The 13627-nt window shown below is 40.0% G+C and overlaps 1 protein-coding gene across 1 annotated transcript in view; it reads right to left on the bottom strand.

Annotated features, from left to right (window-relative positions):
• Nucleotides 1–883: 883 nt before the first annotated feature.
• The window catches only part of LOC127370436 (ephrin-A5b), a 76114-nt gene continuing 63370 nt past the window's right edge, over nt 884–13627 (bottom strand). Inside the window, exons 3-5 of the mRNA XM_051412475.1 lie at nt 7507–7572; nt 7302–7382; nt 884–5972 (exon numbers count right to left, since the gene is read on the bottom strand). Coding sequence (XP_051268435.1) covers nt 5848–5972; nt 7302–7382; nt 7507–7572 — 272 coding nt within the window. The 3' untranslated portion in view covers nt 884–5847. The remainder of the gene's footprint in view (nt 5973–7301; nt 7383–7506; nt 7573–13627) is intronic.

The raw sequence follows: 13627 nt of genomic DNA, 5'->3' as shown, positions 1-13627 counted from the left end.
TCATAATGATGTCATCAGAGTAGTCTGGACAGATTTATAACAGAAAGTCTGCGTTACAGACTTGGGGTGTGACTTTTGAAAGACATTTTCCCAGTCAGGAAGGGTCTAGTGAATGATAATTTCAAGTTGCATTATGGGAAATGTTTTCTTGTCAGCCAAGTTTGACCATTATTTTGTCATTCAGTCTCTTGTGACTCAATGCTTTATGAAGGTGCAAACATCACTGCAGTACTTAAAGAGTGGAAAGGATTTTTCCACCACTGAGAATTCACAGCTCCAAACCATCCAAAGGAGAAATGTGAGATTTCCACCAGCTTTGATTCAGACACCTCAGCTGCACAGCATCATTACTGTTGATAAAACAGGTTGTTCTTCTGGACCACAGAATCGTGTGTTCTTGACCTTTTCCTGGAAATGTCCCATTGTGTTTGTGACAACAGTCTGACTGCTATTATAGGACGTCTTAAAGTTTTTGCAGCAAGTTGGTGAAGTCAGTGCAGAGACAAAGGGAGGAAGAGAGAGACAGAAAGTGAGGATTTGATGCAGACAGCAGGAGAGGCAGAGCGAGGCAAGGAGCTCAAGACAGCGCGAGACAGAGTTTTCTTGGCAGAGCTCCCTGAAGCGCTGCACATTCCCACAAGATTAATTGGAGCTGTTGTTTTTTTTTTCTTGTTTTTTCAGCTTGTGAATTACCTCCAGATTATAGAGAAACAGCTGTTCACCCACTTCCCCCGGACCCGGCCTGTGCGATTATGCATCAAGTGACAACCAAGACAAACATCGAGCTGCTCCGACGAAGCCTTCACGCCTTTTTGATGTTCTTTCCATTTCACAAACTGTCACTCATTTGCATAACGATTAATAAAAAAAACAGACACGATAATTACAACGACAAAGAAATATTTATTAAATCTTTTTTTTTTTTTTTTTTTGTTAGTCATAGCTGCTCCAACACGTGTATTTACAAAGAAATGGCCTTTTTGTAGAAAATTCTAGTGAAGGATTGAGCAGGAAACAGACATTAGAATAGATTAGATGAGTACAGGAGAGGATGGGGCTCATATAGGCACAAGGTACAGTTACTACAATGTTCAAAGAAATGTGCGGTTCTGTGGCACATCCATGTCTAGTTTTTGAGGGAAAAAAGCACAGTTGTGGCTAAAGTAACAAAAACCTCCCCAATGCTAGATGCACTGACAAAAACACACATCCTTTTTTCAGATACACAGAATGGAGAACAGACGCTGCAAAGCAGGGACACAGTGGCGTTCGCTTCAGGCTACATGGTACCAAAATCAGGTGAAGAAGTCCTTAGAATATAATATCTGCTCTCCTTGTAGCGCAGTTTGCTCAATAAAACATGAAACATCAAAGCTCGAGGTGGAAAACAGACTTTCTCCTGCTGCCACAAACAAGCACATTGAGCTTCTGCACACCAATAAAAGTCAACTGTATCTCCTGAATCCCGCAACATTGCCGCGCCGATCTTAAACGTAGCTTGGTTTGGAAACAGCTGGAGGTGAAGATTAGCAAAAGACCACAAACAGAAAGAAAGAACATCTTGCACCTTTAAAGACACTTTTGATGCAACAATACAATGAACAAGAGCAGCTGTGGGAGAAAAAAAAAGTCAGGGAAAACAGATATTCTAGCTCTTGGAGATCCATCTGTTCTTTCTTCAGGCCCTTTGATTCATGATTGTAACCCGACTGCACTGCATGGTCACTGTGTGCCATGTTTGCACACATTTACAGACAGAGGGTGCAACGTTAATCCTGTATTATTATTTTTTTGTTTCATATAAAAGACATATAAAATGAAACGAAGCATTTTTTCATATCAAACAGTGAAGCTTTTTTCTTGCTAAGAACATTAATGTGTCAGTTAAATCGCCCTTCAAAAGAGGTGTGGAAAAAAAGAGAAAGTATCTAACACTGTATGTTACAACAGACTAACTGCTGGATACACGGTATCCACAAACTAACTGATTGGTTTTTCTCATCATGGCATGGCTGGAGGCGATTATTACAGTGACAGTGGACTCTTAATGTTGGCTGAACTGAAGTGGCTGGAGGCTGGTAGGTGTGAGGAGGAAAAGATTTAATAAAGTAGTCATTTGTGCTCTCAAATTAAGAATTACTCCCTGAAACTACCCTCAAAAACTTGATTTATGTCCTTACATTAATAATTCCTTCCCTCACATTATACACTTGTAGACCAAAACCTATGTTATTATGTTATTGCCTTCAGTTCTTTTCTCCCCGGCACTCTCAGCTCAGATTTAATGACATTTTTATTTAGATTTCGTACTGACATATGTGAATATTCTTTAGGTCTGTGAAACAGTAATCTGAAATTATGTAACACAATTTGAATGTAATTAGTGTAAGACAAGAGTATTGAGGGGTGAAGGTGATGTTACTAATTTGAAGGAAAGAAATATCAGTACAGCTCTGTAATTTAATGCAATTACTTTTAAATGATAAATTACTATTTAAAGGAGCACTGCACCAATTTCACACATCAACTTCCGTTTACTTATCACATAGAGGACTGCTCAGCCTGTGAAAAACGTTGTATAATGTCTTCTGTGGTACAGGAGGAACCCTTTTGTAAAATAAAGTACAGGAAGTGTGTGTAACAAACTGGTGGCGCAGAGTTTGAAAGATGTGCATTTACTAGGCTGGAACAGTCTAACGAAAGATACAACTGAGTTGCATTATGGGGTATTAAACTTGTAGTTGAGAGTAAAAGGTCAGCATATCCGTCCTCTGTTAGTTGTTGTCTCTCGTGACTCATTTTACTTTATGGATGTGCACTATGAAATCGAGGGAGTGGCCCTTTAAGTGAGTAACTTTTCTTCTCTGACAGCAAGCCGTCTGCACAATGATGGAATATTAGGTCCAATGATAAGGAAATAAAAATATTTCAAGAAAAATTTTACTATTGTAACAAGATAACTCAGGTTACTTTTTACGCAAAATTACAATTTTATTCCTGTAATAACTTTTTCTTGTAAAATTACATCTCATTGTGATTTTTGTAAAATACTTTATTCTCATATTTTGACTTTTCTTCAAAAATTACTTATTTTGATATTTATTCCTGTGAAATTACAACTTTAATCCAAAATTCTGATTCATTCTCATAGTTGCCTCTGAAATTAATACTTTTTTCTTTATTCTTTATCATTTTCTCTTGTAACATAGAGTTTTATTCTACTACTTAGTTTTCAAAATGATCATTTTATTTTTAAACTTATGACTCATTATAACTTTTAGCTCAAATTGACAACTTTTAATATCAGTCTTTAATAAGTGGCCCTAATACTGCATCATACTGTGACAGTGAGCTGCTTTCAGTAGTGCTGAGAGTGATGGGTGGAAAATACGGTTGGGCAGTCTATATTTTATAGTATTGTTATATTGTCATTTTGTCATTACCAGAGAACACTGATAGATAATTCAATGGTCTCCAAGTGCAGATGGGTAAAGGTATCTTCTCTCAGTTTCTCGGTCTCTCTATAGTTACAAACACGAAAAACTAGTTTTGCTGTACTTTAGACAAAGTCAGTAACAAATTAAATGCATAATTAAAAATTAATAACAGGCATTTATATACATTCACAAGTGAATTTCACTCTTCAGCGACACAGGTAGGTCTGGCAAAAAGGTAGCCAAAGGTAGCAGAACGGGGGAAAGAGTTTTCAAAATCGTGTGGCTCACGGACCCAGTGGACACACAGCGGCTATAATGGCAGCGGATGCTGTGGACATCGGTGCACAGAGCAAAGCTTTGGTGAGCAGGCATATGGAGAATGGAGAATGCCGGGTTTTTATCAGATTGCACTTGTCAGAAGATGAAACGTGTTTTGCTTGTTCTTTGACTTAAGGAGCAGAGTCACTTGTGCTGATTGTTAACAGTGATCATCATCACCAGGCGCAGGCATGCCACTCCACCACAAACATCTCCTGTAAATGCACAGTAAAGAGCAAAGTTTAGATTTTGTTCTTTGACAAAAAAAAGGCCATCGTCTCTTCAACTGTCAATAATGGATTTTGATTTGCGCCAATCAGCACAAGCCTAGTGGAGAAGATATGTTTACCGCATGTTCCTGCTTTAAAACATCGCTATTGATCTCAGCAGGAACACTACAAAGCTTCACATCTTGCTCTACTTCTCTTTCGCCTCTCAGGTCCATTGGTGGTAGAGTTTCAGTTTGCCCCGAGAGAACAGGACACCTCGCTCTGTATATTCCATCTCCCCGGGTGGTCGATTTTTCATTCCAGAAATAACCGGTACAAGGGTGCCCCCGGTGTATTTTCTGTTCAGACGCCACTTTACACGACATCAAAGAATCACGCACAACCCCCCTGCCCCTCACACACTACCACCACCTGCTCTGTAACTCAGTCACTGTCTCACTGAAACATCTTTAGCCACAGAAAACTTGTGCTGTTTTATTCGAGGAAGAGCAACCTTCCCCGATTTAGAAAAACTAAACAAAAATCATCTTTTACCTCATGTTAGGCATGGACACATCCCTGAACTTTGTAGGAAATTTGCCTCTATATATACAATAGCTGTGTTATGACAGTGATTCACAAAAGCAATAGTGTAATAGTAAAACTACATTTGTGACATTTTTAATGACAAATTCGAAACACAAATATTCAACGACTTCTACACCCTGATAGCACATCAGACTTTTTTTTTTTTTTTTTTTTTTTTTACTTCTTCTTGGACTTTGTTAAAAACAATTAAAAAAGCATCATCAGCAATCAATCCAAGCAGATACATAAACTATACTCAGTGTTTTTGTATGATTGTATCAAATAAACTGTGTGTAATATGAACTAACATAATGGGTAGTTGTTTTTTATTGCCTTTCTACTGTACTTACAGACTTAACCAGAACAGAAAAAAGCACGAGGACTTCACAATAAATAGGAAAATACATTTTGCCTGGCAAAATACCATATCCACTTCTACGCTCCGCTCAAATATTTTACTGTACACCCGTGTTGGCTGCTACAATTGAATTACGTGATTTATTAAAAAACAAAACAAATACATTAATCGATCATTAAACCCGCCCCTATCCAAACACTAAAAGATGAGGGCTTCTTTAACTTTTCTTTTTTTTTTACTCTCAGCAAGGGTCCTCCACAGTCTGACACGATGCATCAGACTCCTTTTTTTAACCTGAGTGGAAGGTTAACTCAAACGCCCACCTCCTACCCCCACGCCCTTGGCAACAGTCTCTTAGCAACTTCTTGTTTTTCCTTTCCGTTGGCCCGTATGTGATGTGTGGCTGCCAGATCTTCTTCAAAACCTCCTCCGCTTTGACGTGAGATTTAATCATGTTACATGTCGGGGTTATGTGACGTTTTTCCTGAACACAAAATTTTTTAAAAGTCTGTAAACTTTTGAGGGATCCTGCTGTGCTTCTTTGCCATTCAAGCTAAAGAGTGAACTGATTGTGTCGTCTGTGTTCTGTGTGTGTATATGTTTAAAAGCAATGTATGTGTCCTTGTCTTTAACAAAAAGAAATGTTTAATATCTGCATACTGTGAACGGTAGCGAGGCGGACAGGTCAGAGACTCTTTCACCTCGGGGCACCTCCACCATCAGCACCCGCCAGAAAGTCAAGAATCACACTCGTTGGCAAGTCAAAAAACAGTGAAGGCTTCGGTGCTGAAGTCCCTCCCTCTCTCTTTTCACCTAGAGAGATTGTCAGTGTTTTTTTTTTTTTTAAAAGTGCTCCTTGAGGGGAGGGGTCGCAGGGTAAGGTGGCCTGTGGTCCAATCAGGACAGTCCATTCCTGGGGGATTCCTCAGACTGGGCGCTATAAAGACAAGATGGCAGCCAGGAGTATGAGGGCGGAGCTGAACAGGAGGACTGAAGTCTGGCACCGACTGACCGAGTTCACATCCCTTCGTGCTGGCTCTGGTGACTCGGGACCGATGCCGTCTGAAGGGAGAGAGATGAATGTTGTCATTCACAAGCAAAGCAGCTCAAACTTGAAGAAAGGAAGTGGTGCTTTTTCTCTGTGTTAAAATGACGAGGAAATCAGACACTGTGAGCAGGACTGATCACGCTGTCATTTATTCCTGTCTGAACCCTTGAACCAACACATACAACAAGGCCCCTACCCCTAGACCCCAAATCTTCAGGCCCCCAAAGGTGACATCATGTTGTGTCAGTTGGTTCGTGGTAAATTCAATTACAGTAAATTTGCTTGGGAATGTGCAGCACTAAAGCAGAGCATTAGCTGAACTGAAAAGGGCCTTAAAGAGCAACCCATTATTAGCTTCAACGCAACCCCCTTCACGTACTCATACAATGTATTCAAACCCTGACCCCTGTGTCAAAAAGTACACAGCGCTTATTCTTAAATAACATTTAGTTTGAAAGAATGGTTACGTTTACACAAAACACAACATTTTGGGAAATATGTTTATTCTCTTTCTTTCTGCAAGTTAGATGAGAAGATCAATACCACTTACATATGAAGCTATACCTCAGGAGATGGTTAGCTGAGCATTTAAAGGAGGTTATGTGTGGGACTATTTCTTGGCTTGGTGCAGTGAGTTGCCCTTAAAACCACAACTCTTTTTCTATAAATTAAAAAAAAGAAATAACCAAGATAATTTGACTGGTTTTCAGTCTTTATGCTAAGCTATGCTAACCATCTCTTAGTTCTAGCTTCATGTTTAGCACATATACATGAGAGTGGTATATTACTCTCAGCAAAAAGTGTATTTCCCAAAATGTTGAATTATTACTTTAGTCAAATCACTACAGATATGGGGGCCAATAGGGGCTCAGAGTTAGGGCCCCCTAGCTTGTTAATCCGGCCATGATGTACAAGCAAAATCCTACTTCCTCTAAACAAAAACAAACACTACGTAGACACAGAAATACAAACGTTTACACACAACTCATCAGCCAATAACCTACAATATTAACCCCAATTGACATGCAATAGGTAAACTTATTTATGTATCAGTTACTAAAAATGTGCGTAACAGCTTGCCATGTCATAAAAAATTATACATTATTCTTGTCTGCATTTAAAAATGACTATTACAATTAAAAGTTCCTGGTAATATACTAATAACAATAACAAATAACACATTTTCTTCAGTTCTTAAACTCTCCTTAATACATATTCATGAAACTTTTTTTAAGGAAATGAAAATAAAAAAATATTATCAGCAGACGTAGCAGTTGTGGGGAATGTAAATTCTGCCTCTAAAGCACACACTCAAACATTATGTACTGTTTATTACCACCAACCTCTGGGTTCTAGGGAGTTGTGACTGTTGTCCTCAAAATCGACCCCTTCCTGCACGCTCCCAGAGTTTTTCACACAATTGTCTTAGAAAAACAAAGAAGAGAGAGGATATATGAAGATTAGAGAACTCGTCCACAGGCTGACCATGAGCTGGTGCACAACAGAATGGAAAACCAGGCAGAGTAGACACAACAATCCGTGACTCACTTTGAGGCCTGACGAAGACTTTGAGTCGAAGGCAGCTCCGTCTTCCCTTGTCGTCAGTGATGGAGGCTGTGGAAACATCACGCAGAGTTAAGAACAAAACACTTTATGCATGTTGCCTATGCTTTTCCATTTCAAAATGCTTTCCTTGATCAGATCTAGCACTGCATGGTTATGGTTTAAAAGGGCAGACGTCATATTTTGCTCAATAATCACATCATCATGAGTCATCCGTCTGGAAACAAAACAGTTTTGTTAGAAAACAATTAAATTAGAATTTCTTTTTTTGACATAATTGCCTTCACTTCCATATTATTCTTTATAAACAGACAACAAAGGAAATGGCTTTAAATGAATACATTTTTACATCAAACTAGGGACACAAGAGAAATGATTCACCCAAACACAGAAAAGTATACGTTTCAACACATGGAATAAAGTTTAAAACATCAGAACATTTTAACTAAAACAACCATTCTTCTCTAGCAATTTGTTGGCAGTATGATACTATAAACACCAACAAGACAAAGTTTAACTGAACTGCCAAACTAAATATTCGAATAATTTAGACAAAAAAAATACCTATTTAAGTGAACTTTTACATTTTGCTTTTTCAGAATTTCTTGTGTTTACACATTTAACATTTGAGAAGGGTTAATAAAGGCTTCTGCAAAAAAATTGCTTATATTTCTCTAGGTTTTTGGTATCAGTACTGAAACTCAGATACTGTAAGTATCCAGAATCACATTACTTGAACTGAATGAAGATACTGACGGAATCAGACGCGATATAAGCCTACAAGTTATACAAACAAAATTTATTCTTGATGAAACAGCTTATACTAGTAATTTCAAGTGACACTAAGTTTTAGGTAAGTACTTTTTACTAGGCATTTTGATTTCACAGTACAAATAAAAATGACCAAATGACTCACTTAAAATCACTGAAGAATGTTTTTTTTATTTTTTTATTTTCTAATTTTGGATATAATCAGTGTCAACTTATCTGGTTTTACAGTGTGGGAAAAACTTGAAACTTCAGCTTCTAAAGCCGGACCCTAGCTGGCCCCTCCTTACCAGTTAACTACAGTATGTTTGTAATGCAAGTCTTGAAGCCTGGCTCATTACATGTTGGACCTCGACCAGCCATAAATTCACCGCAAGAACCTCTGACTCTATGATCACCTAATCTACATCACCAAAGAATCATGCAGTCTGATTCCAACACAAGTTTTGTGGTCCTGCTAATACAAACCCACTCACCATTCTCCATTATTCACAGCTTCACCTGACCTTCACTCTAAAATCCCCCTCCGTTCATAAATATCGGCTAAGCAGTAGAAACGAACAATCTGACAAGGTCGATTGTTTCTTCATCAGAGGTACTCCACCGAATCCCTTTAAATACAGTCTGAAGAGCTTTACCTCGTTTCCTGAACTTCCCTCTCATCCTGATGTGAAATGTGCTCCATATTTTATGATAGGAAACAATGTCAATGTCACCCTCATATTTCCAAGTCTAATTTGGCCAGGGGCAGCCGTTTCTGCAGATGTGTGTCATGCTGTTATACTCACCTACAAAATCTCATTTCCTCTGTTTTCTGAATGTGAAAGGCAATCATTAGAAACTTTTGTGCGGTTGGTGTGATTGTTTTGTAGAGCTACTAAATCTAATTAGTTTTCAACTAGTGCTGGGGACCAAGTAGCTAATAGAGCGCTGAGGGTGTCTCCAGCTGTGACGAATGACTTCAACTTCTGTCTGAACTTTTGTCAAGAATATTTCCATGTTTTGTCTGGCCTTATGTTCATCCCACAATAGTTTTTCTCTCTTTCTCTTTATCTGATTTTTCCTCAAGGGCCTCGGTACTCTGACCTACTCATTTCCTCCCCCACACACACACACACACACACAACCTCGAGTGTGTTTGGATATTCGTGGGCGTGTGTCGTTGGGTATGCATGCATGCATGTACGTGGTTTCCCGGGTATGTGCATCTGTGCACAGACGTGCCCATAGTTTGTCCTCAGACACTCTTCTATCCTTTCGCCCAGACGCTCCCTGTGATGGATTCTGGCTCAGCAGTAAATTCCTGATAAAAGTAAACCATGTCAGTGTTTCCACTGTCGCCAATGACTCTGGTTCTTATTTCAAAAGGTAGTTTATCAGATACCGCGCGGCTGTGAGAGGAGATAAAAATCATCCTTAAAACTTCACCATGAGAGGAATATTGCAAGTGAAGCAGCAGAGGGAGGAAATAAACGAGTGAGAACCGGTGTCAATCACGCTGCTTCTGTCTGTGTCAGCGGGTATCGAGTAACTTACCTCACACCCCGACGGTGGCTGGAACAGACGGGAGAACTCACTGTCTCAGTTTCTGTCTCTGAACTCGACTGGCCAAAGCCCAGTCTTTTTCTTTCTTTATGCCTCTCATGCTCCTTCTGTCTCTGTTTCCTTGGCTGCTGTTATCTCTCGCTTCTTTGTTTGAGTCCTATAAAAAGAGTTCTTCTTCACTCTCGCACGAAAGTCTTGATGGGCAGATATATCGAGACACATTATAGGACAAATGAAAGAAACCATTGTTCCAAGCTCCCGGTCTAGGACATTTTATTGATCTTATGAAATTATTCCGATTAGGACTGCAACTTCCAATTAGTCTGGTCTACAAAATGTCAGAAAGTAGCAAAAAAAGTCACAAGTTCCCAAGCCCGAGGGTGACGTCTTTAAATATTATTGGCTCATGGTCCATTGGTCAGACAAAATGAGCAGTCCCCCCTCCACTCAGAAATCTCTTTCTCTTCTTCCTACTGTTGGATGTTTGAGCAGAATGCTGTCTGTGCAGAGTTTGAAACTAGAATGATGTTTTTACATTCATCTGCTGAAAGTGGAAAGTTTCTTTGTGCTCATTGAAAATCAGATTTTAAGGGGCGGGGCCTACCAGCATGATTTGTGACACCATTTACAATAAGATAAAACCGAGAAAAGCAGCAATATCTCACATTTCAAATTATGGAACCAGCTAATGTTTGGAATTTTGGTTTGATAAATGACTTAATGGTTCATACATTTTCTGTCTTTTGATTAATAGACGAATCGGTCAGTCATTTCAGCACTAATTGTAACGACTAGTACTGTAGATTTTTTTCCCCCACAGCCAACAGGGAATTTCTCTTCACTAAATCAGTGAGCAAGATATATTAAACTGCAGGTAACCATAGCAACAATACATATGCCTCACACCGCATTGCAATTAACTCACAGGTGACACATAGTTTAAACTGATATCATATTTTAGATGGCAACATATTGAAATAGCAGTTATTAGCCACTGTAACAAGCTGTTCTCAGTATGTTTATGAAATATATTGTTCCTAACACTCAATCAGCACTGAACATCCAAAAAAATCAGTGCTGCAAAAAGAGATATATTGCATTAACAGTAGCTGCAGTTGTTTTTGGATTGTAAGAAGGCCAAATAAAAACCATAAAACCACTGCAACAGGAAAAAAAACCACACAGCCGCTCTTGTGTTCCTTTGGTAAGTAACCATGACATAAGCAGGACAATGCACCCCGAGGCGTCACTGCATTATCTCTAACGGACGTCTTATTATTGCTTTGATTTCACTTCAGTTATTTGGGATTATTTGTCAGGTGACCTCTCCGATGTGCTGTCTCTTTCTACCATTTCCCACTCTCATTCTTTATCTTTCTCTGACACCGTGTCACACTGTCTTTCTCTCATCTCACTTTCTCACCCTCTTTCTGCCCCCCATACCGCCATCCCTTCACAGATTCCAACACACACACAATTACCCAACTGTCTCTCCTCCTCTCTCTCATGTCTGCCACTGAGGTCAGAGTCTGGGTTTTCTATCCTCGAGCAACACAGCCGTGCTTCACCATGACTGTAACTCCAGCTCTGCCTGCAACTCTAGACCCAGCGTTAGTCAGGTCATCCGGCAGCCGCCTCACCATGACAACGGGGCGACGGTATAACCAGCCGGTCACACGCTCAGGCACATGTTACATGTTCAGTCATGTGCTGCGGGACTCGTGATCGTCGCCATCGCACATTCGGGACTGGCAGCACATATCACAGATCACTAAACAGGCTGGGATACCGTGTGAGGCCAGGCTTTGGAGTGACTGTGAGGTGAATTAGACAGATCCTGATATAAATACTGCAGGATCAGATGTTTTTCTTGTGATCATAGGTTTATCTTGGGGAAACAAAGCCTTTTGTCTTTGCTTCAGCCGCGAGAAGCTAAAGGGAAACTGTCGGGGCACTGGGCTGGCGGGGTTCATGTCATTATCGATGTAGATCTGCACTGGCTGTATGGAGCGGGACCCGGGCGTTTGAAGCGCGAGGGCTTTACAGGGAGACAGTCATCTCTCTCACACAGGGAGAGCCAGACTCTCAACTGTCTCCTCTGAAAATTGGATTTCTATCCCCTGAGATTAGGATCAGGCTTTCCCTGCTCCACTGAGGCTCTATTAGAAAAACATGCCGCCCTCTGAGGCCACGAGAAGCTCACAGCGCAGACCTCGTCGTCATCTTGGTGACCTTTGACCTTCTAGGACCAGCCGCAATACTGATCCCACCAGGGTGGCTTTCCTCCGGGTGTTTGTCTGCCTGCCAGACGGGCATGGCATTAGCCAACTGCAGGTGTCATCTATTTGACGTGGTCCCACCCCCTCTTCCACCCTGCCTGGGGCAACTGACGATCACCACGGAGGAAGACAAAGGAGTATCTGTCTTCACTGAGACAAGTAGACATGAGCCCCCCTTCAATGTGTCATTTACATGACCACTTAACGGATTCCCAAACCATATTATATGTACAACACTGGTATTAACTATCAGCTATTGTTGGGCTTTGTTAGAGCAAGACACAGTCAACATGCAATTTGACACTGATACCAGCAGCTGATAAAACATAGTTTACTGTAATGCAACCGGCATTTCTGGATGATGCTGCTGGGAAAAAAACAAGGATCCATCTGAAAAAATATGTTTTTCATGTGTGACAGCAATACTTCGTCTCTCACTGCCAATATAAGTTTCAAGGCTCTGAGAAAGTCTTTGAGAGAATACATGATGATATACTGTAAGCATTCAATGATAAAAAAAAATATTTCCTACATAATTGGAGGCTCAAGAAGTAATAGTCCTGTTTTTGTTGAGACAATGTTAGCTGACTTACAGTCGGAGTACCTTGAGGTTTGCGAGTACAAAAGATAAGCAACTGCATTAGAAAATAACTAGTTCTTTGATGAAAAAGTCAAAAGGTACAAGCCTGTGGACATAAAAACTTTTTCGGTACAGAAAATTAAATCACCAAGACTAATGGTGCATTCCATTTGAACTGGGAAGACGAAAGTTCCCAGTCAGAAATTCAAACTACAATGCCCCCCTGAAGTTGAATTTCCAACTAGGAAAGTCAGAAGAATCTCACCAACCTCAACTTCAAAATCCAACATGGCTGCTCCATGTGTCAACTAAGTGAAAACTGCACTGTTTATTGGCCTGTTGGTGTAATGTCATTCCCAGCTCCGACTTCAGACTTCCGGGGTAAATGGAACGCACTATAATTTGCTGTTGGTACACAGCGAGCTAAAGCTAAGGATTACACTGTGTAGAAACCTGATTCAGTAACTTAAAGCCGCACTAATCAATATTACTCAGTTGTGGTGCATTTTAGCCTGTTTTAGCTAATAGTTTTGTTTTTTTCAGCACAAAACTTTATAAACCCACTGTACACTACCTACCCAGCACCAACAAGCAAACAAAGCTGACGACTAGTAGACATGAATATAGTGTCATAGCATTTAGCAGCTAGATAACTAACTCCAGATTGCCTCTGGAGTTAGTGTAAACTAAAACAGAGCTTAAAGAAGAGTGTATATTGGATTTACATGAATCAGGTGGCCAAAAACATGACTATAATTGAATGCTAATGTTGCACCATGTCTGCTGGATGTGTAAATTCTTGCAAACACGTTATAAGGTGATAATTAGACAAGAGCAATTTGCTTTTTGAGTCTGGATCAGTGTTAGATGAATTCAGCAACTGTGGTGCATTGTTATGTTCACAATGGTAATGGTGAAACTTTATGAATTTGCT

Source organism: Dicentrarchus labrax, unplaced genomic scaffold, assembly GCF_905237075.1.
Source record: "Dicentrarchus labrax unplaced genomic scaffold, dlabrax2021, whole genome shotgun sequence".
NCBI lineage: Eukaryota > Metazoa > Chordata > Actinopteri > Moronidae > Dicentrarchus > Dicentrarchus labrax.
The sequence above is the reverse complement of the archived record's forward strand: the minus strand, read 5'-3'. Positions and strand labels throughout refer to the sequence as shown.